General features: G+C 53.5%; 1 protein-coding gene across 1 annotated transcript; it reads left to right on the top strand.

Annotated features, from left to right (window-relative positions):
• The first annotated feature begins 8,487 nt into the window (after positions 1-8,487).
• Positions 8,488-26,279, top strand: smx5. The gene is made up of 5 exons (XM_078566437.1): positions 8,488-8,593; positions 19,981-20,048; positions 22,746-22,776; positions 23,778-23,837; positions 25,088-26,279. The coding sequence occupies exons 1-5, from the start codon at positions 8,591-8,593 to the stop codon at positions 25,211-25,213; spliced, it is 288 nt and encodes a 95-aa protein (XP_078422563.1). The 5' UTR covers positions 8,488-8,590; the 3' UTR covers positions 25,214-26,279.
• The last annotated feature ends 330 nt before the right edge of the window (positions 26,280-26,609 follow it).

Here is a 26,609-nt window from a genome sequence, read left to right as displayed (position 1 = left end):
GGGGAAAGAGCAAGGGAATGGGACTAATTAGATAGTTCTTTCAAAGAACCAGCACAGGCACTGTGGGCTGAATGGCCTCCTATACTGTTCAATCATTGATGTTTCAATCTTAAAACGTAAGCTATATATATATATACGTATGCTCCATGCTTCAGTCTTGCTAACCATAAATATCACACCTAATCTTTGCCTAGTATTGTACATTCTGTGTACCCATTGAACCTTTACAGAATTTTTACAGTGCAAAAGGAGGCTATTTGGCCCATAGTATCTCCCCTGGCTCTCCGAATGAACAATTGACTTAGTGCCATTCTCCCGCCTTCTCCCCGTAACCCTGTACATTCTTCCTTTTCAGGTAACAGTCTAATGCCCTTTTGAATGCCTCGATTAAATCTGCCTCCACCACACTCTCAGGCAGTGCATTCCAGATCCAAACCATTCGCTGCGTGCAGAGGTTTTTCCTCATATTGCTTTTGCTTCTTTTACTAATTATTTTCTCTCGTTCTCGATCCTTCGACGAGTGGGAACAGTTTCTCCCCCTCTCCCCCGTCCAGAGTAGATTAGTCATTAGTTTAGAGCTATGTTCCAAGTCTTAATTATGGGTTAAATCGGAGGGTTTCAAACTTCTTTCTAAAAAAACACAGAAAGACTTGTATTTATTTAGTGCCTTTCATGACCTCAGGTAGTCCCAAAGTGCTTTACAATCAATGAAATACTTTTTGAAGTGTAGTCAATGTTTTAAGGCAGAAAACATGGCCGTCAATTTGACCACAGCAAACTTCCACAAACAGCAATGAGATAATGACCAGATAATCTGTCTTTGTGGTGACGTTGGCTGAGGGATAAACATTGACCCAGGAAACCAGTGATAACTCGTGGCTTCTCTTTGAAATAGTGCCATGGGATTTCTCAGATAACCTTGTGAACCACTTTCACCATCTTGTAGATGCTGGAGCAATCAGCAACTCCATTATCAAAACCTATGTTTTAAATTAAAGCCTTAACTCAAAGGAAACTTTAAAAAAATGTAATTGAGTTTGAAGTATTTTCTCATTAATTTTCTGCTTTACATGTCATTACATTTGCAAAATGTAAAAAAAGGATGCTTCACTCTGTTTTGTTTTATGCATGATTTTAAGTGGAGTGTTTAGAAAATTTCCAGATTGTGAACCCATAGTCACAATTCAACCTGTCACTTGTTCATGAAAAAGGCAGTTTTCATATGTAGGCTTCTGCCCCTCAGAAAATTACCCATATTCATGCAGAGAATACCATGTAGAGTGCTTCAGGGATAGCCATAAACCAAACAAAGTTCACTGAATTGAATCCTTGGCTAAGACAATTGTCTGGTGAGAACTGATTGAGCAGAATGTCCCTATAGTCTTGGAGTTTAGAAGAATTAGGGGTGATCTCGTTGAAACATATAAAATTCTTATAGGGTTTGATGCTATGAGGTTGCGATCCCCTGGCTGGAGAGCCTAGAGCTGGGGGGTGGCGGGGGGTGGGTGGGAGCGGTCACAGTTTCAGGATAAAGGGTGTGCTATTTAGCACTGAGATGAGAAGGAATGTCTTCACTCAGAAGGTTGCGAATCTTTGGAATTCTTGACCCCAGAGGGCTGAGGATGCTCAGTCCATAAGTGTATTCAAAGCTGAGCTTGATAGATCTTTGGGAACAGAGGGAATCAAAAGATATGGGGATAGTGCAGGAAGGCGGAACTGTGGTAGAAAATCAGCCACAATCTTATTGAATGACAGAGCAGGCTTGATGGTCCATATGGCCAACTCCTGCTCCTATTCCTAGTGTTTTATGTGCCGCCCCCTCCCCACTTTTATTACTGGGTTAAACCAGATATAGTACAGAATGCCCATCTCATACTGCTGATCAGCAGAGAAACACTACTCTGACAGGCCTAATATTTCAGGACAAATGTCATACTGTTTATTACAGGAAAGAAATATGGACCCTGATGAATCAAATTAGCAGTTTTTTCTCACAATTTCACCGGGTATTGAGCAATGAATCTGGCCTTGCCAACATCGCCTACCTCCTCAGAACAGTAGAAACATAAGATAGCAATGCAATACTTTCACAGGTTCATTAAACTGATTCCAACACCACAATTTGTTTTGAGTTTCTTAGTCCTTTTACATTTTATATAAGCACACACCTTGTTAGTCACAATATTTTGCCCTGTTGGACTGACCTGGGAATATGGCTGATCTGACTCAACTGAGGAACTGAGGGCTGCTCCTCCATCTATTATCACTGGTCCAGGTAATGTCTCGCACCTCAGGATAGGTAGTACCTCATTAAGCATACTCCATCAAAGAAGCCCAAGACCCCTTATCAACAGGCAGGTAAGCATTGTTTATATGAATTAAAGTTTGCAGACAGATAATAAGTGAACTGCTGCCACTTCTCCACTGCTTAATTACCACTCAGCAACTAGTGTTGAATTGATGGCACTTTAGCAGCTTGGTGACTGGTGGCTTTGGGTGATACACTGCCATTGATTGCTTGCCCAGCCTCTGGTGATTGCTTGCTGGTACTGGCTAGCTGTTGGCTGGCCCCTTTGGCCTGTGTTAAAAGAAAGATTTGCATTTATTTAGTGCTTTTTCCCACCTCGGCATCCAAAAGCAATTGTAGAGTGTCCGTTGTAATGTAGGAAATGCTCAGTACTCAGCGGATATATCAATCAGTAGAGCATAAGAAATAGGAGCAGGAATAGGCCATGCAGCCTTGCATTTTCAACCCCTTTCTCAACCTGCTCTGTCATCTCCAATAATTTTTGTTACATGTACTCCCAGGTCTCTCTGTTCTTGAACCCCACTTTAGATTTGTACCCTTTACCTTGCATTGCCTCTCCTCATTCTTCTGACAAAAATGCTCAATGTTGCAATTCCCAGTATTAAATTTTATCTGTCACACCTATTCCACCAGCTTGTATGTGTACTCTTGAAGTCTATCCTCCCCACAGTTCACTATATTCCCCCATTTTGTGTAATCTGCAGATTTTGAAATTGTGCCCTGTAGATCCAAGTCTAAGTCATTAATATACATTAAGAACAGTAAAACCCTTGGGTAACACCACTGTATAACTTCCTCCAGTCAAAAAAATATCCGTTCACCACTACTCTCTATTTCCTGCCCATTAGCCAACTTCATATCCATGCTGCCACCGTCCATTTTATTTCATGGGTTGCAACTTTGCTAGTAACCCTGTTACTTGGTACTTTATCAAATGCTTTTTCGAAGTCCATGAACACTACATCCACTGCAATTCCCTCACCAGGCCTCTGGAGGCCTCTGCCTTACCTCATTTAAAAAACTCAAACAAGTTAAGACAATTTGCCATCAGCAAATCCGTGGCTCTCTCTAATTAATCCTCACTGGTCTAAGTGACTGCTAATTTTGTCCCTGATTGTCGTTTCAAAGACTTTTCCACCATTGAGATTAAATTTACTGGCCTGTGGTACCCTTACAGCCTTTATTGAACGAGGGTGTTGTAATTCTCCTCTCGCACCAGCCTTGCATTTTGTTTTATTCGCTCATGCAATGTGGGTGTCACTGGCCAGTATTTATTGCCCATCTCAAATTGCCCTTGTTCAGAGGGCATTTTTAAAATTCAACCATGTTGCTGTGGGTCTGGAGTCACATGTAAGCCAGGCCAGACCAGGTGACGGATGGCAGATTTCCTTCCCTAAAAGACATTAGTGAACCAGATGGGTTTTTATGATGGTTTCATGGCCATCATTGGACTTTTAATTCCAAATATTTATTGAATTCATGGCAAGATTCCCAGAGCATTAACCTGTATATCTGAATCTGAATAATTGACTCTTTTAAAGGCAGCCAATTGTTTGATGCCAATTGTCCAGCGACAATACCATTATGCCACCACCTCCCCTATAAGGAGGATTGGAAGATTATAGCTAGTACCTCTGCAATTTCCACCCTCATTTCCCTCAGCATCCTCGGATTCAGCTCATCCATTCCTGGTGAATTATAGCTTTAAGTACAGCAGTGCTTAATCTTTACAAATTTTCAGTCCATCCAGTATCTTAACTAGCTCCTCTTTCACTATGCTTTTGGGCTGCAACTTTTAATTTGGTAAAGGCAAATGGATAGTACTCAGCCATGCCCTCTGCCTCCATTGAGAGGTCTCCTTTCTGGTTCTGAATTGGTCCTCTTCTTACTACTCTCTACTATTGGTATGTCTTTCTATGGAAGATTTTTGGATTCCCTTTTACGTTAGCTGTTCATCTCTACTCATACTCTTTCTTTGCTTCTCCTATTTCCTTTTTCACTTGCCCTCTGAACTTTTTACTCAACCTGGTTTTCTCTTGTATTATCCACCTAATATCTGCTTCACCTTACTCTCTATCTCTTTGGGACTCCAGGGAGCTCTGGCTTTGATTGTTTTAACTTTCCTCCACGTGAGAATGTGCCTCCAATGAACTTGAATCATTGTGTCTTTTAAAGAAAGCCAATTGTTTGATTACAGTTTTGTCATGCCAGTCTTTGATTCAAGTTACCTGGGACACATCAGTCCTCACTGCACTGAAAAATGGCCTCCTCCAAATAATTATTTTTACTCTGGATTGCTCCTTGTCCTTTTCCATAGCTAATCTAAACATTATGGTACTATGATCCATGTTCTCTCAATATTTCCCTACCAACATTTAATCCACTTGATCCTCCTCATTGCCTAGAACTAGATCCAGCAATGCTTCCTTCCTCATTGGACTGGAGATGAAGAAAATTCTTTGGAGCACACTTCAGAAACTCTTCCCTCTCTCTGCTTTTTACACTATTACTATTTCAGTTTATATTAGGATAATTAAAGCCTCCCATTATAACTTTTTTCTTTATTCTTTCATGGGATGTGGGCGGTGCTGGCAAGACCAGCATTTATTGCCCATTCCTGATTGCCCTTGAACTGAGTGGCTTACTCGACCATTTCAGAGGGCAGTTAAGAGTCAACCACATTGCTGTGGGTCTGGACCAGGTAAGGATGGCAGATTTCCTTCCCTAAAGGACACTAGTGAACCAAATGGGTTTTTTACGACAATCAACAATAGTTTCATGGGAACCATTACTGATATCAGCTTTTCAATTCCAGATTTAATTATGAATTCAATGTCCACTAGCTGCCATGGTGGAATTTGAATGCTTGTCACCAGCTGGGCCTCTGGATTACCAGTCCAGTGGCATTACCACTACATCACCGTCTCACCCCCACCAACCACCTCACCCAACTACTCTATACTATTCTATTGTTTTTGCATCTCTCTGTAATTTCCATGCAAACTTGTTCCTCTATATCTTTCCCACCATTTGGTTGCTAATGGAATATATCCAGTAATGTAATGATACCTCTATTGTTTCTTAACTCTAACCAATTGATTCTGTCTTTAATCCCTTCACCTCTCTTTCTCCTTACACAATACTGACTTATGTCCTTTTATTTCTTCTCTATCGTGCCTGGATGCCCTGTATCCAGGAATATTTAATATCCAGGCCTGCCTTTATTTCAGCCAGGTCTCAGTTTTCACCATGCCATCATATTCTCATGTGATTTTTTTCTTGCATCTGCAGCTCACAATCTTATCTACCACGCTTCATGCCTTTACACATGCACACTGCAAACCTAATTTAGAGCTTTGTGTACTACCCCATAGTTTGACCTACCTAATACCTTGCTATTTCTACTCTTGTGGCATCTGTCTTTCCTAATCCTTTATGTCCTTCTTTCTCCTACATCCTGGTTCTCATCCCCCCTGCAAAGTTAGTTTAAAGCCTCCCCAACTGCACTGGTAAATTGACCTGTGAGGATATTGATTCTGGCTCTGTTGAGGTGCAACCTGTCTGGCCTGCGCAGATCCCCCACACCCAAACTGGTTCCAATGTCCCAGGAATCGAAAGCCCAACCATGCTTTCACCTGTTCTATCCTCCTATTTCTATACTCACTAGCGGCCGGCACTGACAGCAATCTTAAGATTACTACCCTTGAGTTTCCTCTTATTGATCTCTTTCCTGGCTTCCTCAAATCTGTCTGCAGGACCTCAATCCTCATTCATCCTATATCATTGGTATCTACATGGACTATGACCTCTAACTGCTCACCCTCCCCTCTCAGAATGTTCTGCAGCCGCTCTGTGACATCCTCGTCCCTGGCAACAGGAAGGCACCATAACAGCCTGGAGTGATGTCTCTGGCCCATCCAATTTCCTTTTGAAATCATTAACTGTCTCTGCTTCCACCATCCTTGTAGGCAGCGAGTTCCAGGTCATTGCCACTTGCTGTGTAAAAAAAAAGCTCTTTCTCACTTCCCCCCTGCGTTTCTTGAAACCTAGTCCTTGTTCCATAGGTGAAGGGAACAGTGTGTCCCATCTACAAGATGCACTGCAGGAATTCACCAAGGCTCCTATGCAACACCTTCCAATCTCACAACGTTTACCATCTAGAAGGACAAGGGCAGCAGATGCAGGGGAACATCACCAACTGCAAGTTCCCCTCCAAACCTTGCATCATCCTGACTTGGAACTATAACACCGTTCCTCTACTGTTGCTGGATCAAAATCTTGGAACTCCATCCCTAATAGCACTGTGGGTGTTCCTACACCACATGGACTGCAGTGGTTCAAGGGGGCAGCTCACCACCACCTTCTCAAGGGCACTTAAAATAAAAAAAAATGCTGGCCTAGCCAGCGACTCCCACATCCCGTGAAAGAATAAAAAAGCCTGTAAATTGGTCTAATTCTTCCAGGTGGTAAGAGCAGGAGAGTCACCTGGTCAGCCTTGCTTGATGTGGAATGGCGCACTTCAAGCTATAGCCTCTGGTGATAGGCTGGCGACCTGCTCCAGGAGAAAAACTAGCTGTGGAAACAAACATAAAGCATGTGCTACTTAACAAACATACAAATTAAGAAATAAAAACAAAAAACTACTGCGGATGCTGGAAATCCAAAACAAAAACAGAATTACCTGGAAAAACTGCTTCAGTTCTGTTGAAGGGTCGTGTGTACCCGAAACGTCAGCTCTTTTCTTCTCCGCCGATGCTGCCAGACCTGCTGAGTTTTTCCAGGTAATTCTGTTTTTGTGTTGTGATACAAATTAAGAACCTGTTCAATAAAGGTCATGGTTGATCTGACTCTGGCTTCAAAGGCACTTTTTTGCTTGCCCCCACAACTCCTCGGGCAGGCGTTGTGGTATTGTTACTGGATATTGATCCAGGGTAATGCTCCGGGGACCTGGGTTTGAATTCCCACCATGGCAGGTTGAATTTCAATTCAATAATAATCTGGAATTAGAAGCCTAATGATGGCCATGAAACCATTGTCAATTGTCGGAAAAACCCATCTACCCTTTAGGGAAGGAAACCTGCTGTCCTTACCTGGGCTGGTCTACATGTGACTCCAGACCCACAGAAATGTGATTCTCTTATATGACCTAGCAAGCCACTCAGTTCAAGGGCAATAAATGCTGGTCTAGCCTAGCCAATGATGCCCAGATCCCACATGAATGAATAAAAAAAATCTATCTACCTCTGCCTTAAAAATATTCAATGACCCTGCATCTACCACTCTCCGGTGGAGAGAGTTCCACAGACTCATTCACAATCTTCGAAGAGAAAAACAAAATCTCCATCTAAAAAAGTTCTTCTTGTCTGTGTCTAAAATTGTTCCTCACTGGGGTCTTAAATAGGGGACCGCTTATTTGAAACTGTGTCCCCTAGTTCTAGTCTCTCCCACAAGTGGGGGCATCCTTTCAGCACCCACCCTGTCAGGACCTCTCAGGATCTTATATGTTTCAATGAGATCACCTCTCATTCTTCCAAACTCTAATGGATACAGGCACAACCTGTCCAACCTTTTCTCGTAAGTGCTGTGCCTGCCTCAGGTGCCACTAGGCATGGGAAAGAAATAAAATTAAAGAAAGGCAAGCTGGTGAGGGAGACAGGAATAGTTGATAGATTTAGATGCGGAAAGATGGGATGTGGGTGTAACTGGTAAGACCAGGATTTGCTACTCATCCCTAATTGCCCTTGAACTGAGTGGCTTGCTAAGCCATTTCAGAGGGGCAGTTAAGGCCACATTGCTGTGGGTCTGGAGTCACATATAGGCCAGACCATTAATGAACCAGATGGGTTTTTGCAACAATCAATGGTAGGTTTATAGCCACCACTACTGAAACTAGTTTTCAATTCCAGAGTTATTAATTGAATTTAAAATGCAGCAGCTGCCATGGTGGGATTTGAACCCATGGCCTTAATGCTTTTGCCTGGGCCTCTGGATTACAAGTCTAGTGACACTACCACTACCACCCCCGCTGTCCCAGTGCAACACCACCTTGCACCAAAAGGCCTCCTACTGTGCGCTTTATCCTATGCAATTCCATTGAACGCAGGTTGGCTCACGTGGCTAATCGCTGCTGTCAATCAAACTAAAGGCGGGAAGAACCAAGTCTCGCGCCTGCGCGGGGAGGCTGTGGGCGGGGTTTCGAGTGTTCTCGCGAGAGCGAGTACACAGCGGAACGGGAGCGCAGTCGGTTTGAATTGGGTTCCCCCCGGAGCTGCTGCGAACAACATGGTGAGAGGACCCGGGGACTGGGCCCAACTCGGGAATAGGGCCGGGTAGGGAGAGAGGAAGGCGAGGATGCGGAGTCCATCAGCAAATCTCACTTTGTGGAAGGAGAGAGGGACACAAACACACACACAGCCCGTAGGCCGCAGCAAAGCCGGGGACTTGCCCGCTGACCCAAGCCCCCGGATGGAGCGCGTACTGGGTTGGAGTTAGGTTTAGCCTGTTTGGGAGGGGAGAGGGGGGGTTGAGGAATGGATGGTGGTGGTGGGAGAGAGGAGGGGGAGAGAGAGAAAAAGAAAGAGGGCGTGTGAGAAAGGGGGGAGGGGAGGAGAGGGGGTGAGAGAAAGGGGGAAGGGGTGTGAGAAAGGGGGGAGGGGGTGTGAGACAGGGGGGGAGGGGGTGAGAGACAGGGGGAAGGGGTGTGAGAAAGGGGGGAGGGGGTGTGAGACAGGGGGGAGGGGGGTGTGAGACAGGGGGGGAGGGGGTGTGAGACAGGGGGGAGGGGGTGTGAGACAGGGGGGAGGGGGTGTGAGAAAGGGGGGAGGGGGTGTGAGACGGGGGGAGGGGGTGTGAGACAGGGGGGAGGGGGTGTGAGAAAGGGGGGAGGGGGTGTGAGACAGGGGGGAGGGGGTGTGAGACAGGGGGGAGGGGGTGTGAGACAGGGGGGAGGGGGTGTGAGACAGGGGGGAGGGGGTGTGAGACAGGGGGGAGGGGGTGTGAGACAGGGGGGAGGGGGTGTGAGACGGGGGGAGGGGGTGTGAGACAGGGGGGAGGGGGTGTGAGACAGGGGGAGGGGGTGTGAGACAGGGGGGAGGGGGTGTGAGACAGGGGGGAGGGGGTGTGAGACAGGGGGGAGGGGGTGTGAGACGGGGGGAGGGGGTGTGAGACGGGGGGAGGGGGTGTGAGACGGGGGGAGGGGGTGTGAGACGGGGGGAGGGGGTGTGAGACGGGGGGAGGGGGTGTGAGACAGGGGGGAGGGGGTGTGAGACAGGGGGGAGGGGGTGTGAGAAAGGGGGGAGGGGGAGGAGAGTGGGTGACAGAGGAAGAGGGGATACGAGAGATGGGGAGGAAAGGGGGTGAGAGAGGGGAGGAGGGGGTCAGAGAGTGAGGAGGAGGGGGTCAGAGAGTGGAGGAGGAGGGGGTGAAAGAGGGGAGGAGGAGGGCGTGAGAGAGAAAGGGGAGAAGGAGGGGTAAGAGGGGGAGAAAAGGGGGTGAGGGCGAGGGGGAAGAGAGGGGGCGAGGGGTGTGAGGAGAAGGGGAGGAGAGGTGGTGAGAGAGGGGACGAGGTGTGTGAGGGGCGGGGGTGAGAGAGAGGGGAGGGGCGGGGGTGAGAGAGAGGGGAGGGGCGGGGTGAGAGAGGGGAGGGGCGGGGGTGAGAGAGAGGGGAGGGGCGGGGGTGAGAGAGAGGGGAGGGGCGGGGGTGAGAGAGAGGGGAGGGGCGGGGGTGAGAGAGAGGGGAGGGGCGGGGGTGAGAGAGAGGGGAGGGGCGGGGGTGAGAGAGAGGGGAGGGGCGGGGGTGAGAGAGAGGGGAGGGGCGGGGTGAGAGAGAGGGGAGGGCGGGGGTGAGAGAGAGGGGAGGGGCGGGGGTGAGAGAGAGGGGAGGGGCGGGGGTGAGAGAGAGGGGAGGGGAGGGGCGGGGGTGAGAGAGAGGGGAGGGGAGGGGCGGGGGTGAGAGAGAGGGGAGGGGCGGGGGTGAGGGGGAGGGGAGGGGCGGGGGTGAGGGGGAGGGGAGGGGCGGGTGTGAGGGGGAGGGGAGGGGCGGGTGTGAGGGGGAGGGGAGGGGCGGGTGTGAGGGGGAGGGGAGGGGCGGGTGTGAGGGGGAGGGGAGGGGCGGGGCGGGGGTGAGGGGGAGGGGCGGGGCGGGGGTGAGGGGGAGGGGCGGGGGTGAGGGGGAGGGGAGGGGCGGGGGTGAGGGGGAGGGGAGGGGAGGGGCGGGGGTGAGGGGGAGGGGAGGGGAGGGGCGGGGGTGAGGGGGAGGGGAGGGGAGGGGCGGGGGTGAGGGGGAGGGGAGGGGAGGGGAGGGGCGGGGGTGAGGGGGAGGGGAGGGGAGGGGTGAGGGGGAGGGGAGGGGAGGGGCGGGGGTGAGGGGAGGGGAGGGGCGGGGGTGAGGGGAGGGGAGGGGAGGGGCGGGGGTGAGGGGGAGGGGAGGGGAGGGGCGGGGGTGAGGGGGAGGGGAGGGGAGGGGCGGGGGTGAGGGGGAGGGGAGGGGAGGGGCGGGGGTGAGGGGGAGGGGAGGGGCGGGGGTGAGGGGGAGGGGAGGGGAGGGGCGGGGGTGAGGGGGAGGGGAGGGGAGGGGCGGGGGTGAGGGGGAGGGGAGGGGAGGGGCGGGGGTGAGGGAGAGGGGAGGGGAGGGGCGGGGGTGAGGGAGAGGGGAGGGGAGGGGCGGGGGTGAGGGAGAGGGGAGGGGAGGGGCGGGGGTGAGGGAGAGGGGAGGGGAGGGGCGGGGGTGAGGGAGAGGGGAGGGGAGGGGCGGGGGTGAGGGAGAGGGGAGGGGAGGGGCGGGGGTGAGGGAGAGGGGAGGGGAGGGGCGGGGGTGAGGGAGAGGGGAGGGGAGGGGCGGGGGTGAGGGAGAGGGGAGGGGAGGGGCGGGGGTGAGAGAGAGGGGAGGGGAGGGGCGGGGGTGAGAGAGAGGGGAGGGGAGGGGCGGGGGTGAGAGAGAGGGGAGGGGAGGGGCGGGGGTGAGAGAGAGGGGGAGGGGAGGGGCGGGGGTGAGAGAGAGGGGAGGGGAGGGGCGGGGGTGAGAGAGAGGGGAGGGGAGGGGCGGGGGTGAGAGAGAGGGGAGGGGAGGGGCGGGGGTGAGAGAGAGGGGAGGGGAGGGGCGGGGGTGAGAGAGAGGGGAGGGGAGGGGCGGGGGTGAGAGAGAGGGGAGGGGAGGGGCGGGGGTGAGAGAGAGGGGAGGGGAGGGGCGGGGGTGAGAGAGAGGGGAGGGGAGGGGCGGGGGTGAGAGAGAGGGGAGGGGAGGGGCGGGGGTGAGAGAGAGGGGAGGGGAGGGGCGGGGGTGAGAGAGAGGGGAGGGGAGGGGCGGGGGTGAGAGAGAGGGGAGGGGAGGGGCGGGGGTGAGAGAGAGGGGAGGGGAGGGGCGGGGGTGAGAGAGAGGGGAGGGGAGGGGCGGGGGTGAGAGAGAGGGGAGGGGAGGGGCGGGGGTGAGAGAGAGGGGAGGGGAGGGGCGGGGGTGAGAGAGAGGGGAGGGGAGGGGCGGGGGTGAGAGAGAGGGGAGGGGAGGGGCGGGGGTGAGAGAGAGGGGAGGGGAGGGGCGGGGGTGAGAGAGAGAGGGGAGGGGCGGGGGTGAGAGAGGGAGGGGAGGGGCGGGGGTGAGAGAGGGAGGGAGGGGCGGGGGTGAGAGAGGGAGGGGAGGGGCGGGGGTGAGAGAGGGAGGGGAGGGGCGGGGGTGAGAGGGAGGGGAGGGGCGGGGGTGAGAGGGAGAGAGAGGGAGGGGAGGGGCGGGGGTGAGAGAGAGGGAGGGGAGGGGCGGGGGTGAGAGAGGGAGGGGAGGGGCGGGTGTGAGAGAGGGAGGGGAGGGGCGGGGGTGAGAGAGGGAGGGGAGGGGCGGGGGTGAGAGGGAGGGGAGGGGCGGGGGTGAGAGGGAGAGAGAGGGAGGGGAGGGGCGGGGGTGAGAGAGAGGGAGGGGAGGGGCGGGGGTGAGAGAGAGGGAGGGGAGGGGCGGGGGTGAGAGAGAGGGAGGGGAGGGGCGGGGGTGAGAGGGAGAGAGAGGGAGGGGAGGGGCGGGGGTGAGAGAGAGGGAGGGGAGGGGCGGGGGTGAGAGAGGGAGGGGAGGGGCGGGTGTGAGAGAGGGAGGGGAGGGGCGGGGGTGAGAGAGGGAGGGGAGGGGCGGGGGTGAGAGGGAGGGGAGGGGCGGGGGTGAGAGGGAGAGAGAGGGAGGGGAGGGGCGGGGGTGAGAGGGAGAGAGAGGGAGGGGAGGGGCGGGGGTGAGAGAGAGGGAGGGGAGGGGCGGGGGTGAGAGAGAGGGAGGGGAGGGGCGGGTGGGAGAGAGAGAGGGAGGGGAGGGGCGGGGGTGAGAGAGAGGGAGGGGAGGGGCGGGGGTGAGAGAGAGAGAGTGAGAGGGAGGGGAGGGGCGGGGGTGAGAGAGGGAGGGGAGGGGCGGGGGTGAGAGAGGGAGGGGAGGGGCGGGTGTGAGAGAGGGAGGGGAGGGGCGGGTGTGAGAGAGGGAGGGGAGGGGCGGGGGTGAGAGGGAGGGGAGGGGCGGGGGTGAGAGGGAGAGAGAGGGAGGGGAGGGGCGGGGGTGAGAGAGAGAGAGAGGGAGGGGAGGGGCGGGGGTGAGAGGGAGAGAGAGGGAGGGGAGGGGCGGGGGTGAGAGAGAGAGAGAGGGAGGGGAGGGGCGGGGGTGAGAGAGAGAGAGAGGGAGGGGAGGGGAGGGGAGGGGCGGGGGTGAGAGAGAGAGAGAGGGAGGGGAGGGGCGGGGGTGAGAGAGAGAGAGGGAGGGAGGGGCGGGGGTGAGAGAGAGATAGAGAGGGGTGGGGTGGGGGTGAGAGAGTGAGAGAGGGAGGGGAGGGGCGGGGGCGAGAGAGGGAGGGGAGGGGCGGGGCGAGAGAGAGAGAGGGAGGGGCGGGGGTGAGAGAGGGAGGGGCGGGGGTGAGAGAGAGAGAGGGAGGGGAGGGGCGGGGGTGAGAGAGAGAGGGAGGGGAGGGGCGGGGGTGAGAGAGAGAGGGAGGGGAGGGGCGGGGGAGAGAGAGAGGGAGGGGAGGGGCGGGGGTGAGAGAGAGAGAGAGGGAGGGGAGGGGCGGGGGAGAGAGAGAGAGAGAGAGGGAGGGGAGGGGCGGGGGTGAGAGAGAGGGAGGGGAGGGGCGGGGGTGAGAGAGAGAGGGGAGGGGCGGGGGTGAGAGAGAGAGGGGAGGGGCGGGGGTGAGAGAGAGGAGGGGAGGGGCGGGGGTGAGAGAGAGAGGGGAGGGGCGGCGGTGAGAGAGAGAGGGGAGGGGCGGGTGTGAGAGAGGGAGGGGAGGGGCGGGTGTGAGAGAGGGAGGGGAGGGGCGGGGGTGAGGGAGGGGAGGGGCGGGGGTGAGAGAGGGAGGGGAGGGGCGGGGGTGAGAGGGAGAGAGAGGGAGGGGAGGGGCGGGGGTGAGAGAGAGAGAGAGGGAGGGGAGGGGCGGGGGTGAGAGAGAGAGAGAGGGAGGGGAGGGGTGGGGGTGAGAGAGAGAGAGAGGGAGGGGAGGGGCGGGGGTGAGAGAGAGATAGAGAGGGGTGGGGTGGGGGTGAGAGAGAGAGAGAGGGAGGGGAGGGGCGGGGGCGAGAGAGGGAGGGGAGGGGCGGGGGCGAGAGAGAGAGAGGGAGGGGCGGGGTGAGAGAGGGAGGGGCGGGGTGAGAGAGAGAGAGGGAGGGGAGGGGCGGAGGTGAGAGAGAGAGAGGGAGGGGAGGGGCGGGGGTGAGAGAGAGAGGGAGGGGAGGGGCGGGGGAGAGAGAGAGGGAGGGGAGGGGCGGGGTGAGAGAGAGGGAGGGGAGGGGCGGGGGAGAGAGAGAGAGAGAGGGAGGGGAGGGGCGGGGGTGAGAGAGAGGGAGGGGAGGGGCGGGGGTGAGAGAGAGAGGGAGGGAGGGGCGGGGGTGAGAGAGAGAGAGGGAGGGGAGGGGCGGGGGTGAGAGAGAGAGAGGGAGGGGAGGGGCGGGGGTGAGAGAGGGAGGGGAGGGGTGAGGGTGAGAGAGAGGGAGGGGAGGGGCGGGGGAGAGAGAGAGAGAGGGAGGGGAGGGGCGGGGGTGAGAGAGGGAGGGGAGGGGTGAGGGTGAGAGAGAGGGAGGGGTGGGGCGGGGGTGGGAGAGAGAGAGGGAGGGGTGGGGCGGGAGAGAGAGAGGGAGGGGAGGGGCGGGAGAGAGAGAGGGAGGGGAGGGGCGGGGGAGAGAGAGAGAGAGGGAGGGGAGGGGCGGGGGTGAGAGAGAGAGGGAGGGGAGGGGCGGGGGTGAGAGAGAGAGAGAGGGAGGGGAGGGGCGGCGGTGAGAGAGAGGGAGGGAGGGGAGGGGCGGGGCTGAGAGAGAGGGAGGGGAGGATAGGGTGGGGGAGGAGGAGAGGGGGTGAGGGTGGGGGGGAGGAGAAGAGGGGGTGAGAGGGTGGGGGAGGAGGAGAGGGGCTGAGAGGGTGGGGGAGGAGGAGAGAGGGTGAGATGGAGATGGGGTGAGAGGGTGGGGGAGAGGGAGAGGGGGTGCGAGGGTGGGAGAGGGGGTGAGAGGGTGGGAGAGGGGGAGAAAGGGGGGTGGTGAGAGTGTGGGGGAGGGGGTGAGAGTGTGGGTGAGGGGGTGAGAGGGTGGGGGAGAGGGTGGGGGAGAGGGTGGGGGAGAGGGTGGGGGAGGCGAGATAGAAGCAGAGGAGGGGGGATAGAAGCAGGGGAGGGGGAGGAGAGGGGGTGTGAGACGGAGGGAGGAGAGATAGAGAGGGCGGGGGTGAGAGGAGGGAGAGAGAGGTAGAGGGGGCGGGGGTGAGAGGAGGGAGAGAGAGGGCGGGGAGAGGCGGGCGAGAGATGGGGGAGGGGGGTCGGGGGAGAGGGGGCGTGAGAGGGCGATAGAGAGGGGGTAAGGGGGCGAGAGAGGGGGTGATGAGGCGAGGGAGAGGGGGTGGGAGAGAGAGAGAAGGGGGTGTCGGAGGAGGGGTAGAGGGTGTGAGAGGGAGGGTGTGGAGAGGACGAGGGGGGTGGTGATAGGGGGGAGAGGGGTCGTGATGGGGGGGATAGAGAGAGACTTGGCGATGGGGAGGAGAGGGTGGTGATGGAGAGTGAGGGGGGATGGTGATGGGGGTGGAGAGTGAGGGGGGTTGAGGATGTGGGGGCAGAGAGAGAAGGGGTGGCAATGGTGGGGTGGCGATTGGGGGGAGAGAGGGGGGTGGTGATGGGGGGAGAGAGGGGGGTGGCGATGGGGGGGAGAGAGGGGGGTGGCGATGGGGGGAGAGAGGGGGGTGGCGATGGGGGGGAGAGAGGGGGGTGGCGATGGGGGGGAGAGAGGGGGGTGGCGATGGGGGGGAGAGAGGGGGGTGGCGATGGGGGGGAGAGAGGGGGGTGGCGATGGGGGGGAGAGAGGGGGGTGGCGATGGGGGGGAGAGAGGGGGGTGGCGATGGGGAGCGAGACGTCTAGTGGCGGGGGAGGAGAGAAAGCAGGGAGGAAAGAAAGGGGTGGTGGGAGGAGAGAAAGAGGGGGGTTGGTGGGGGGAGAGATTGCGGGTGTGCTGGAGAGAGAGGGTGGTTAGAGAGAGAGAGAGGGGGTGTGCTGGAGAGAGAGAGTGGGGGGTGTGCTGGAGAGAGAGGGGGGGGTGTGCTGGAGAGAGAGGGGGGGGGGTGTGCTGGAGAGAGAGAGGGGGGTGTGCTGGAGAGAGAGAGGGGGGTGTGCTGGAGAGAGAGAGAGAGGGGGTGTGCTGGAGAGAGAGAGGGGGGTGTGCTGGAGAGAGAGAGGGGGGTGTGCTGGAGAGAGAGAGGGAGGGGGGTGTGCTGGAGAGAGAGAGAGGGGGGTGTGCTGGAGAGAGAGAGAGAGGGGGGTGTGCTGGAGAGAGAGAGAGAGGGGGGTGTGCTGGAGAGAGAGAGAGGGGGGTGTGCTGGAGAGAGAGAGAGGGGGGGGTGTGCTGGAGAGAGAGAGAGAGAGAGAGGGGGGTGTGCTGGAGAGAGAGAGAGGGGGGTGTGCTGGAGAGAGAGAGAGGGGGTGTGCTGGAGAGAGAGAGAGGGGGGTGTGCTGGAGAGAGAGAGAGGGGGGTGTGCTGGAGAGAGAGAGAGGGGGGTGTGCTGGAGAGAGAGAGAGGGGGTGTGCTGGAGAGAGAGAGGGGGGGGGGTGTGCTGGAGAGAGAGAGAGGGGGGTGTGCTGGAGAGAGAGAGAGGGGGGTGTGCTGGAGAGAGAGAGAGGGGGGTGTGCTGGAGAGAGAGAGAGGGGGGTGTGCTGGAGAGAGAGAGAGGGGGGTGTGCTGGAGAGAGAGAGAGAGAGGGGGGTGTGCTGGAGAGAGAGAGAGAGGGGGGGGTGTGCTGGAGAGAGAGAGAGAGGGGGGGGTGTGCTGGAGAGAGAGAGAGGGGGGGGTGTGCTGGAGAGAGAGAGAGGGGGGTGTGCTGGAGAGAGAGAGAGGGGGGTGTGCTGGAGAGAGAGAGGGGGGTGTGCTGGAGAGAGAGAGAGGGGGGTGTGCTGGAGAGAGAGAGAGGGGGGTGTGCTGGAGAGAGAGAGAGGGGGGTGTGCTGGAGAGAGAGAGAGAGAGGGGGGTGTGCTGGAGAGAGAGAGAGAGAGAGGGGGTGTGCTGGAGAGAGAGAGAGAGAGGGGGGTGTGCTGGAGAGAGAGAGAGAGGGGGGTGTGCTGGAGAGAGAGAGAGAGGGGGTGTGCTGGAGAGAGAGAGAGAGAGAGGGGGTGTGCTGGAGAGAGAGAGAGAGAGAGAGAGAGAGGGGGGTGTGCTGGAGAGAGAGAGAGAGAGGGGGGTGTGCTGGAGAGAGAGGGGGGTGTGCTGGAGAGAGAGAGGGGGGGGTGTGCTGGAGAGAGAGAGAGGGGGGGGTGTGCTGGAGAGAGAGAGAGAGGGGGGTGTGCTGGAGAGAGAGAGAGGGGGGTGTGCTGGAGAGAGAGAGAGGGGGGTGTGCTGGAGAGAGAGAGAGGGGGGTGTGCTGGAGAGAGAGAGGGGGGTGTGCTGGAGAGAGAGAGAGGGGGGTGTGCTGGAGAGAGAGAGAGAGAGAGGGGGGTGTGCTGGAGAGAGAGAGAGAGAGGGGGGTGTGCTGGGAGAGAGAGAGAGAGAGGGGGGTGTGCTGGAGAGAGAGAGAGAGGGGGGTGTGCTGGAGAGAGAGGGGGGTGTGCTGGAGAGAGAGAGGGGGGGGGTGTGCTGGAGAGAGAGAGAGGGGGGGGTGTGCTGGGAGAGAGAGAGAGGGGGGTGTGCTGGAGAGAGAGAGAGGGGGGTGTGCTGGAGAGAGAGAGAGGGGGGTGTGCTGGAGAGAGAGAGAGGGGGGTGTGCTGGAGAGAGAGAGGGGGGTGTGCTGGAGAGAGAGAGAGGGGGGTGTGCTGGAGAGAGAGAGAGAGAGAGGGGGGTGTGCTGGAGAGAGAGAGAGAGAGGGGGGTGTGCTGGAGAGAGAGAGAGAGAGAGGGGGGTGTGCTGGAGAGAGAGAGAGAGAGGGGGGTGTGCTGGAGAGAGAGAGAGAGAGGGGGTGTGCTGGAGAGAGAGAGAGAGAGAGAGAGGGGGGTGTGCTGGAGAGAGAGAGAGAGAGAGAGAGAGGGGGGTGTGCTGGAGAGAGAGAGAGAGAGAGAGGGGTGTGCTGGAGAGAGAGAGAGAGAGAGAGGGGGGTGTGCTGGAGAGAGAGAGAGAGGGGGATGTGGTGTCGGAGGGAGAGAGGGAGGAGTGTGGTGTCGGAGGGAGGTGTGTGGTGTCGGAGGGAGAGGGAGGGAGGAGTGTGGTGTCGGAGGGAGAGAGGGAGGAGTGTGGTGTCGGAGGGAGAGAGGGAGGAGTGTGGTGTCGGAGGGAGAGAGGGAGGAGTGTGGTGTCGGAGGGAGAGAGGGAGGTGTGTGGTGTCGGAGGGAGAGAGGGAGGAGTGTGGTGTCGGAGGGAGAGAGGGAGGAGTGTGGTGTCGGAGGGAGAGAGGGAGGGGTGTGGTGTCGGAGGGAGAGAGGGAGGAGTGTGGTGTCGGAGGGAGAGAGGGAGGAGTGTGGTGTCGGAGGGAGAGAGGGAGGAGTGTGGTGTCGGAGGGAGAGAGGGAGGAGTGTGGTGTCGGAGGGAGAGAGGGAGGAGTGTGGTGTCGGAGGGAGAGAGGGAGGGGTGTGGTGTCGGAGGGAGAGAGGGAGGGGTGTGGTGTCGGAGGGAGAGAGGGAGGTGTGTGGTGTCGGAGGGAGAGAGGGAGGAGTGTGGTGTCGGAGGGAGAGAGGGAGGAGTGTGGTGTCGGAGGGAGGAGTGTGGTGTCGGAGGGAGGAGTGTGGTGTCGGAGGGAGAGAGGGAGGAGTGTGGTGTCGGAGGGAGAGAGGGAGGAGTGTGGTGTCGGAGGGAGAGAGGGAGGGGTGTGGTGTCGGAGGGAGAGAGAGAGGGAGGGGTGTGGTGTCGGAGGGAGAGAGGGAGGAGTGTGGTGTCGGAGGGAGAGAGGGAGGAGTGTGGTGTCGGAGGGAGAGAGGGAGGAGTGTGGTGTCGGAGGGAGAGAGGGAGGAGTGTGGTGTCGGAGGGAGAGAGGGAGGAGTGTGGTGTCGGAGGGAGAGAGGGAGGAGTGTGGTGTCGGAGGGAGAGAGGGAGGAGTGTGGTGTCGGAGGGAGAGAGGGAGGAGTGTGGTGTCGGAGGGAGAGAGGGAGGAGTGTGGTGTCGGAGGGAGAGAGGGAGGAGTGTGGTGTCGGAGGGAGAGAGGGAGGAGTGTGGTGTCGGAGGGAGAGAGGGAGGAGTGTGGTGTCGGAGGGAGAGAGGGAGGAGTGTGGTGTCGGAGGGAGAGAGGGAGGAGTGTGGTGTCGGAGGGAGAGAGGGAGGAGTGTGGTGTCGGAGGGAGAGAGGGAGGAGTGTGGTGTCGGAGGGAGAGAGGGAGGAGTGTGGTGTCGGAGGGAGAGAGGGAGGAGTGTGGTGTCGGAGGGAGAGAGGGAGGAGTGTGGTGTCGGAGGGAGAGAGGGAGGAGTGTGGTGTCGGAGGGAGAGAGGGAGGAGTGTGGTGTCGGAGGGAGAGAGGGAGGAGTGTGGTGGTGGGAAGGGGTCACCACCTCACCTGAATCAAAAGTTGGTAGCTTCAAGTCTCACTCCAGACATTGGAGTACGAAAATCTTTGCTAAGATGTTGTCCAGTACTGACTTGTGTGCTGTGCTACTGGAGGTGCCACTTTTTAACCTGAGGCCTCTCTCATGGATGTAAGCGCTTCAGAGGCACTGTTTTGAAGAAGTGAAGGAGAATTTAGCCTGGTCAATATTTTTCCCTCAATCGTCATCACAAAAACTGATGACCTGGACATTGTCACGTTGCTCTTTTTGAGAGCTTGCTGTGTACAAATTGGTAGTCATGTTTCCTGCATTACAACAGTGACCGCACTTCAAGTGTGCTTCATTGGCTTGAAAGCACTTTGGGATGTCCTGAGGTTTATAAAGTTGCCAGATAAATGCAAGTCGTCTTGGCTTGAGTGAGGGATGTTGGTGAAGACACTGGGAGAAGTTCCTGTTCAAATTTAAATAGTGGCTTTCTGATCCTTTTATGTTTACTTGAGGATGGCAGATGGGTGTCTCCGTTTAATATCCCATCTGAACAATGGCGCTGCTGTTGATACAGTGCTCCCTCGGTATGCACTCTGTGCTATTGAGTGACGTGTATCATGTATTCCAATCTGTCGTGGAACATAAACCCATCACCTTCTGACTTGGTTGCAAGTCCTATTGACTGAGCTGGAGGTTCTCAAATCTTTTGCCCAATCAACTATACTTCACTCATTTTAAAGTCAAGCTGCTTTGATGACAAAAGAATGCCCTGACTCAATTTAATAAGTTCTTTTTTTTTGAATGTTTTAGTTATTTTATTCGTTTTTCAAATCCCTGGTTGGGAAAGATGTTGTTGTGGAATTAAAGAACGATCTCAGGTGAGTGCACCTTGCATTAGTTTGTTTCTGACAGCAGATGATGATGGGGTGGTATAAGCAATGTTACTGGTGAAAGTTCTAACTTGTCTGCAACAGTTCCCCCTCTTTACAGAGTGTAGCTTAGCAAGCTATGCCTTAAACTAAAAAGTGGTGAGTTAATATTGCATCAGAAATACTGGCCTGGACAGGCCTATGGACAGCACTGTCAACTTGGAATGGATGAAACAATTTCTGTGGCTGCTTAGCTTTCATCAATATTATAAAGGTTACAAATCCACAAGGTGTTTGAGCACATTGCAGAGCAGAATTTGCGGGAAAGCTCCAAATGACTTTCCATTGTTACTTTTTCCAATCTTGGCTTATTGACCACTGTGGAAACTGTCTACGTGTGAACTCTGGGAGTGTAGAGTGACTGATTCCAGGGTGTGTTGGAAAGTCCATGCGATTACATAAGCAGGAAATGATAAGAGACTATAGGACCTGCTGTAGTTCCCCAACAATAGATTGTTTAGATTTTGCAATATTTTGCTCCATTATTACCTCCTGAAGTATGTGAATAGCAAGAAGGCGAAATGAACAAACTGACTTCCTGCCACTGAGGCACTTGAGTGTTTTTAAAGAGAAGGTAACATCGGAGAATCATTTGGAGCTTTCTACCTGTCTGCTTTCTGCTCTGCATGAATGTTTAATGAATCTGTACCCTTCATAACATTGAAGCACTGTAATATTCAGAAATGGCTCATTGGCATGTTGGTAGCACTCTTGCCAGAGTCTAAAGGTTGTGGATCCAGAGACTTGAGCACACCAATCTAGCCCGACACTCCAGTATAGGACTGAGGGTTGTGCTACACTCTTGGAGGTGCCGTCCTTAAGATGGGAAATTAAACTGAGGCCTTGTCTGCCCACTTGGGTGGAGGTAAAAGGTCTCATGGCACTATTTTGAAGAAGAGGAGGTGCCCAGGCGAATATTTATCCCTCAACCACCACCGATAAAACAGATTTTCTGGCCGTTATCACATTGCTCTTTGTGGGAGCACTCTGTGTGCAAATTGGCTGCCTCATTTCCTACATTAAACAGTAAGTACGCTTCAAAAGTACTTCATTGGCTGTAAAATACTTCAGGATGTTCGATGGTCACGAAAGATGTTATATAAATGCAAGGCTTTCTTTCCTTTTTTAATCCATTCTTAACCTACCTCTCAAACTAATTAATCCTGCTTCAATAAAAATGAGGTGAATTTTTGAGGTTCCAGCCATTCTCTAGGTGCTTAAAATAAAATTAGTCCCAGACTTAGTAGAAAGCGAATACAAAACCAAAATACTGCAGGTATTAGAAATCTAAAATAAAAAGCGGAAAATGCTATAAACACTTAGCAGGTCTGGCAGCATCCATGGAGAGAGAAGCAATTAACGTTAGATTATCTTCATCTGGAGAGATTCTAGCTGCCTCGCCTTGATGCTGAGTAGCATTACCATTGCTGAATGGTACCATAATGACCATCAACATCCTAGGGTCTCCAAAAATGTACCTGGACCAGCCATATAAGTTATGTGGCCGCAAGTTAGAGGCTGGCATTATGTGGCGAATAACTCACTCTCCAAAGCATGTCCACCATCTACAAGGCCCAAGTCAGGAATGTTTTGGAATTATCTCCACTTGCCTGGATGAGTACAGCTCCATCAACACAAGCTTGACACCATTCAGGACAAAACAGCCCGCTTGATCAGCACTACCATAAACATTCTCTCCCTCCACCACCGACACACAGTGGCAGCAGTGTGTAGCATCTACAAGATGCACTGCAGCAACTCGCCAAGGCTCCTTCAACAGCACCTTCCAAACCAGTGACCTCTACCACCTGGTCAGACAAGGGCAGCAGACACATGGGGACGCCACCAACTGCAAGTTCCCCATCAAGCCACACACCATCCCGGCTTGGAACTACATTGTTGTTCCTCCACTGTCGCTGGGTCAAAATCCTGGAACCCCTTCCCTGACTGTGGATGTAGACTGCAATAGTTCAAGAAGTTGGCTCACCACCACCACTTCAGGACAAATAAGGATGGACAACAAATGCTAGCCTTGACAGTGATGCTCTCATCCCATGAATGAATAAGGAATGTTGATGCGCTTTCTGATGAATTGTCACTGATCTGCAATGGTAATTCTGTTTCTGTCTCCACAAGTGCTGCCTGACTTGGTAATCTTGGTAAAAGGTTCTTTTTGTTTTTGCTGTAACTTACTCTTCCTTTGTTTCTGATAGGTTTCTCAATTGTCTGTACTTTATGTTTTAACTTGTGAGTGAGTTAGAGCCATGAATATAAGGTAGTCATTAATAAATCCAATAGGGAATTCAGCAGAGACCTCTTTACTTAGGAAGTGAGCAAAACGTGGAAACTTACTGCCACAAGGAGTAGTGGAGGTGAATAGCATGGATCCATTTGAGTCCAAGCTGGATAAACATATGAATAAAAGGGTATGTTAATGGTGTTAGATGAAGCAGAGTGGGAGGAGGCTTGTGTGGGGCATAAACTCCGACATAGGCCAGTAGGGCCGAATGGCCTGCTTGTGCTTTAAATACTTTGTAAGAATGGGGAAATGTGGGCATGACGGTATTTGTGTTTTATGTTGGAAAGTTAAGAGATGGAGTGACCTGATTTCTAATGCAAAAATGTGAACTTTTTTTTTGTTTTCAGTATCTGCGGAACCTTACACTCCGTTGATCAGGTGAGGGTTGCATATTTTGGCGTTGTTTATGACTGAATTATAGTTTTGTTAAATGCCAAAGCTGTGTAGGACAACTTTCAAGGTATAAGTCAGGGCAAATCAGTGTTGAGCAAGTGGCCAGCTCTGAAGAAGAGTATTTCAGGCTCAAAACGTCAACTGTGTTTCCCTCCAAAGACGCTGTCAGACCTGAATTTTTCCAGCATTTTCTGTTTTTTGTTTGAGCAAGTGGCCGTATATTTCCATTGAGTTTGTTGCGTCAATCCAACTTGGATTATACCTGCCTCCCTATAGGAAATGTTTGATCACCTATCTGGCACAGTTACTGACCTGTTCCAAATTGTATTTTTGCCCTACCTGCTTGGGAGGGCAGGATTATGCAGGTTGAAGGTCTGTATTAGATTGGGTTGAGAGGGTTGTCCTATGATAGGCTGTGTAAATCGGGTCTGTATTCTCTGGAGTCTAGAGTGAGAGGTGAGTCCCATTGAAGCATTCAGGATTCTGAAGGACCTTGACAGGGTAGACAGAGGTCATTTCCCCTGACTGGAGAATCTAAAACATGGGGGCACAGTCTCAGGATAGGGGGTTGATCAATTAAGACTGAGATGAGGATAAATCTCTTCACGCAGTTCTAAGTCTGTAGAATTCTCTAACTCAGAGGGTTTGGATGTTCCAACATTAATTATATTTAGACATATTTAGTGTCTCAGGGAATCGAGGGATTTGGGGTGTGGGCAAGAAAGTAAAGTTGAAGCTGAAGATAAGTCATGATCATATTGAATGGAGGAGGAGCCTCGACAGGCCACATGGTCTAATATTTCCTATGTTCTTATGACTTTATGGGTGCTGTGAAAGTGTTATTTATCAGCCCAGCCTCCAAGGGGATTGAGCACGGACTGGTTGGGCTGTACAGCCTATTTCTGTGTCATAATGCTTTAATGTTTCTGAATGTTCTGGAAATTGTGGTTTGCAGGTTGATCTCACTGTCTCTTGATCTTTTTTAGTACCTGAACATCAAACTGACAGATATCAGTGTGACTGATCCAGAGAAATATCCACACATGGTGAGTGCTGCGAACATTCACTGAGCTTTTTGTAGGAGTTGTGTCCTCACAAGTTATCACTTCAATGATCAGAGGCCAGCCAAAGACAGAATAGTGGGGGCATCTGAAGGTCCTCCTTTCTCCTGATGCCTGACTTCAAGAGGCTTTGGTAGCTCACTGCTTGCCCTTTGGGAATCGTAGGTGGCTGGGCTTTATCACTTGGGAAGACAACACTAAATATTGCAAAATTTATACTGCATTCTTCACGGGGTGAACTTCGGACAATGTAGAGAGAACGTTCAGTTTACTTCGCTCAAACTGATTTTTACAGGTTGGCCTTTTTTTTTTTGTTATTCATTCATGGGATGTGGCCGCCGCTGGCTAGGCCAGCATTTTTATTGCCCATCCCTAATTGCCCTTGCGAAGGTGATGGTGAGCTGCCTCCTTGAACTGTTGCAGTCTGGAAGCAGTTTGGAATAAGAAAACAATTTGGGCTCTATTTCTCTAAAGATGAGATAGTTACAAAGAAACCCAACAAAGAATTATAAGAAACTTCTTCACCCAGCGAATGGTTATAATGTTGAAGTTGCTACCGACTTAACTAGCTTTTCCCCCTTTAAACGCACATTGTATTTTCATAGAATCATAGAATGGTTACAGCACAGGAGGCTGCCTTTCAGCCCGTCATGTCTGTGCTGCCACACTGCAAGACTACCACATTGAGTGCCACTCCCCTGCCTTTTCCCGGTAGTTCTGGAAATTTTTCAGGGGTGTTATGATGCTCCTTTGTCACTGCCCAGTAAGGACACGCAACCTGTATTGAGAGCCCAGCAGCTCAATGTCTTAGATTCAGTAAATGTAAAGCCTATTCTCAGCTAGTGGAGAAATTACGGCCGTTTCCTCCACTTTGTAGCGGTTCAGCTTGCTAAAGGGCGTCAGGGAGCTACCATATGGTGTGGAACTGGAGTTGCATGTTGAACAGGACTGGGTAGGGAGTGACTGGCTCCCCTCCCCCAAGAACACTAGTAACAGTTACTGCTATGTGCCTTGGGACCCAGGGTTTTCTGCTCCCTACTGGCCAAGCTGTCATTTCCGTTAAATGGTTGGGGGGTGTGAAGAGGATGAGGGTCTCGCAAGCGCACAAGAGGAGTAAGTACTCCAGCCGATTCTTTGCTATTGAAATATTTCTCGTTTCTTTTTGATCCTTTTGATTGTCTGTATGATCCTTGCTTTGCAACAGGAGCATTAATGTCAGATGTTCTTCCTCCCAGCTCTCTGTAAAGAACTGCTTTATCCGTGGCTCAGTGGTGCGCTATGTACAGCTCCCAGCTGACGAGGTGGACACGCAGTTGCTACAGGATGCGGCAAGGAAAGAAGCAATGCAGCAGAAGCAATGAGATTAAACCGCAGTGCGGACACTAACGGGAAATTGAGGGGACGAAAGACACAAGTGTGGGAATTTGCACTGCATCTCAGCTGCCAAATACCAAACAAAAATCTGAATTTCACCAAATTGCTTTTTAAATGTTGTTGCCTATAAATTGGTTGTGATTTTTTTTTCCACTGGAAGACAGCTGTATCTGAAGTGACAGATGGAATAGACCCTGTCTCAACCACTGTACACTGCGATAAGGATGGACACCAGAGTCTCCCTCTTCCTCCCTTCCCTCAACTCCATCGCACAGTGACATAGCTGAATTTGGATGTCAGTGATGTCTAGCACAGAGCATCATTCCTACGTCTAATTTCCAACTAATTGCCCTGAATACCGGTGACCCATGTATTTTTTTTTGTTTTTGTTTTTGTTTTATTCCTTAAAATAGTTTGGAATTTTTTTTTTTGGAAAATTGTTGAGAAGATGTATTATTGACCCTTTTAGACTTGATTAAGTTAGAGGAACGACATGGTTTGTGACATGTTTTCCAAAATCATGCTCAGCAACTGAGTTGGATGATTCCCAGTGTGGATAAATATTCCCCATTTATGTAAAATATAGGTGTGAGCAGGTTGCCTGAGCTGAGATTTATTTGGTAACTGGAACTCTTAGGACGAAGATCCAAGCATGAAAGGAGGCAGCTATGCTGGACAAACTTGACCAATGAGCAGAATTAGAGGGAGATCTCGTGTTGGTTGCATTTGGTCTAGGTTCAACTTCTAAGGCAAGCTTCTGATATTACGTGACCAACATTCTGTTGATGCATTGGAAAGTGCACCTCGAAATCTATCTTGTTTGATGTTTGCTCTTTACAGATTGAATTGGAGATGAGTCAAACACAAGTCTGACTGCAGGTACACAGCTTGCAATTTTTTTTTTTAAAAAAAGGAACTTTTACTAAACTGGTATTTTTGTTACAAAGAAAGCTCAGACAGCTTTGGTTCTGTACTGTACAGCTGGGCATCCAATGTGTTCTGAAGTATTGTGATGCAACATCACTGTAGAATTAAAAAACGTTCAGAGGGTAATGGACCAGTTCTTTTTTTTTTGTCGTGTTAATTGAAAGAAGATTTCTTAATCCTTTCAACTGCATTAAGTTTGTTATGATCCCTGTGGGGGAAACCATAAACCAAACTAACCAAATTTATTGAGTGACTCCCAAGGGAAGAAATTACCAACAAGATTCCACTTTTTGTAATATTTACTTTAACACGAATCAGATCCAACGCAACTTGCACATGAATTAGCAGGCAAGTTATGCTTCAAATAAAGGGGTAAGTTTCACTTTAAATAATCAACAAAATGAAGATACGTCTTAGCAACCCCAAATATTTGCAGCATTGCCCACATAATTGTGG

This window comes from Cetorhinus maximus, chromosome 21, assembly GCF_964194155.1.
Source record: "Cetorhinus maximus chromosome 21, sCetMax3.hap1.1, whole genome shotgun sequence".
NCBI lineage: Eukaryota > Metazoa > Chordata > Chondrichthyes > Lamniformes > Cetorhinidae > Cetorhinus > Cetorhinus maximus.
The sequence above is the reverse complement of the archived record's forward strand: the minus strand, read 5'-3'. Positions and strand labels throughout refer to the sequence as shown.

Bases quoted from the DNA above. Each gene is read 5' to 3' on its own strand.
- smx5 (XM_078566437.1), top strand. The intron at 20,049-22,745 runs GTGAGTGCACCT...TTTTGTTTTCAG, and splicing joins GAATTAAAGAACGATCTCAG to TATCTGCGGAACCTTACACT. The intron at 22,777-23,777 runs GTGAGGGTTGCA...GATCTTTTTTAG, and splicing joins CCTTACACTCCGTTGATCAG to TACCTGAACATCAAACTGAC.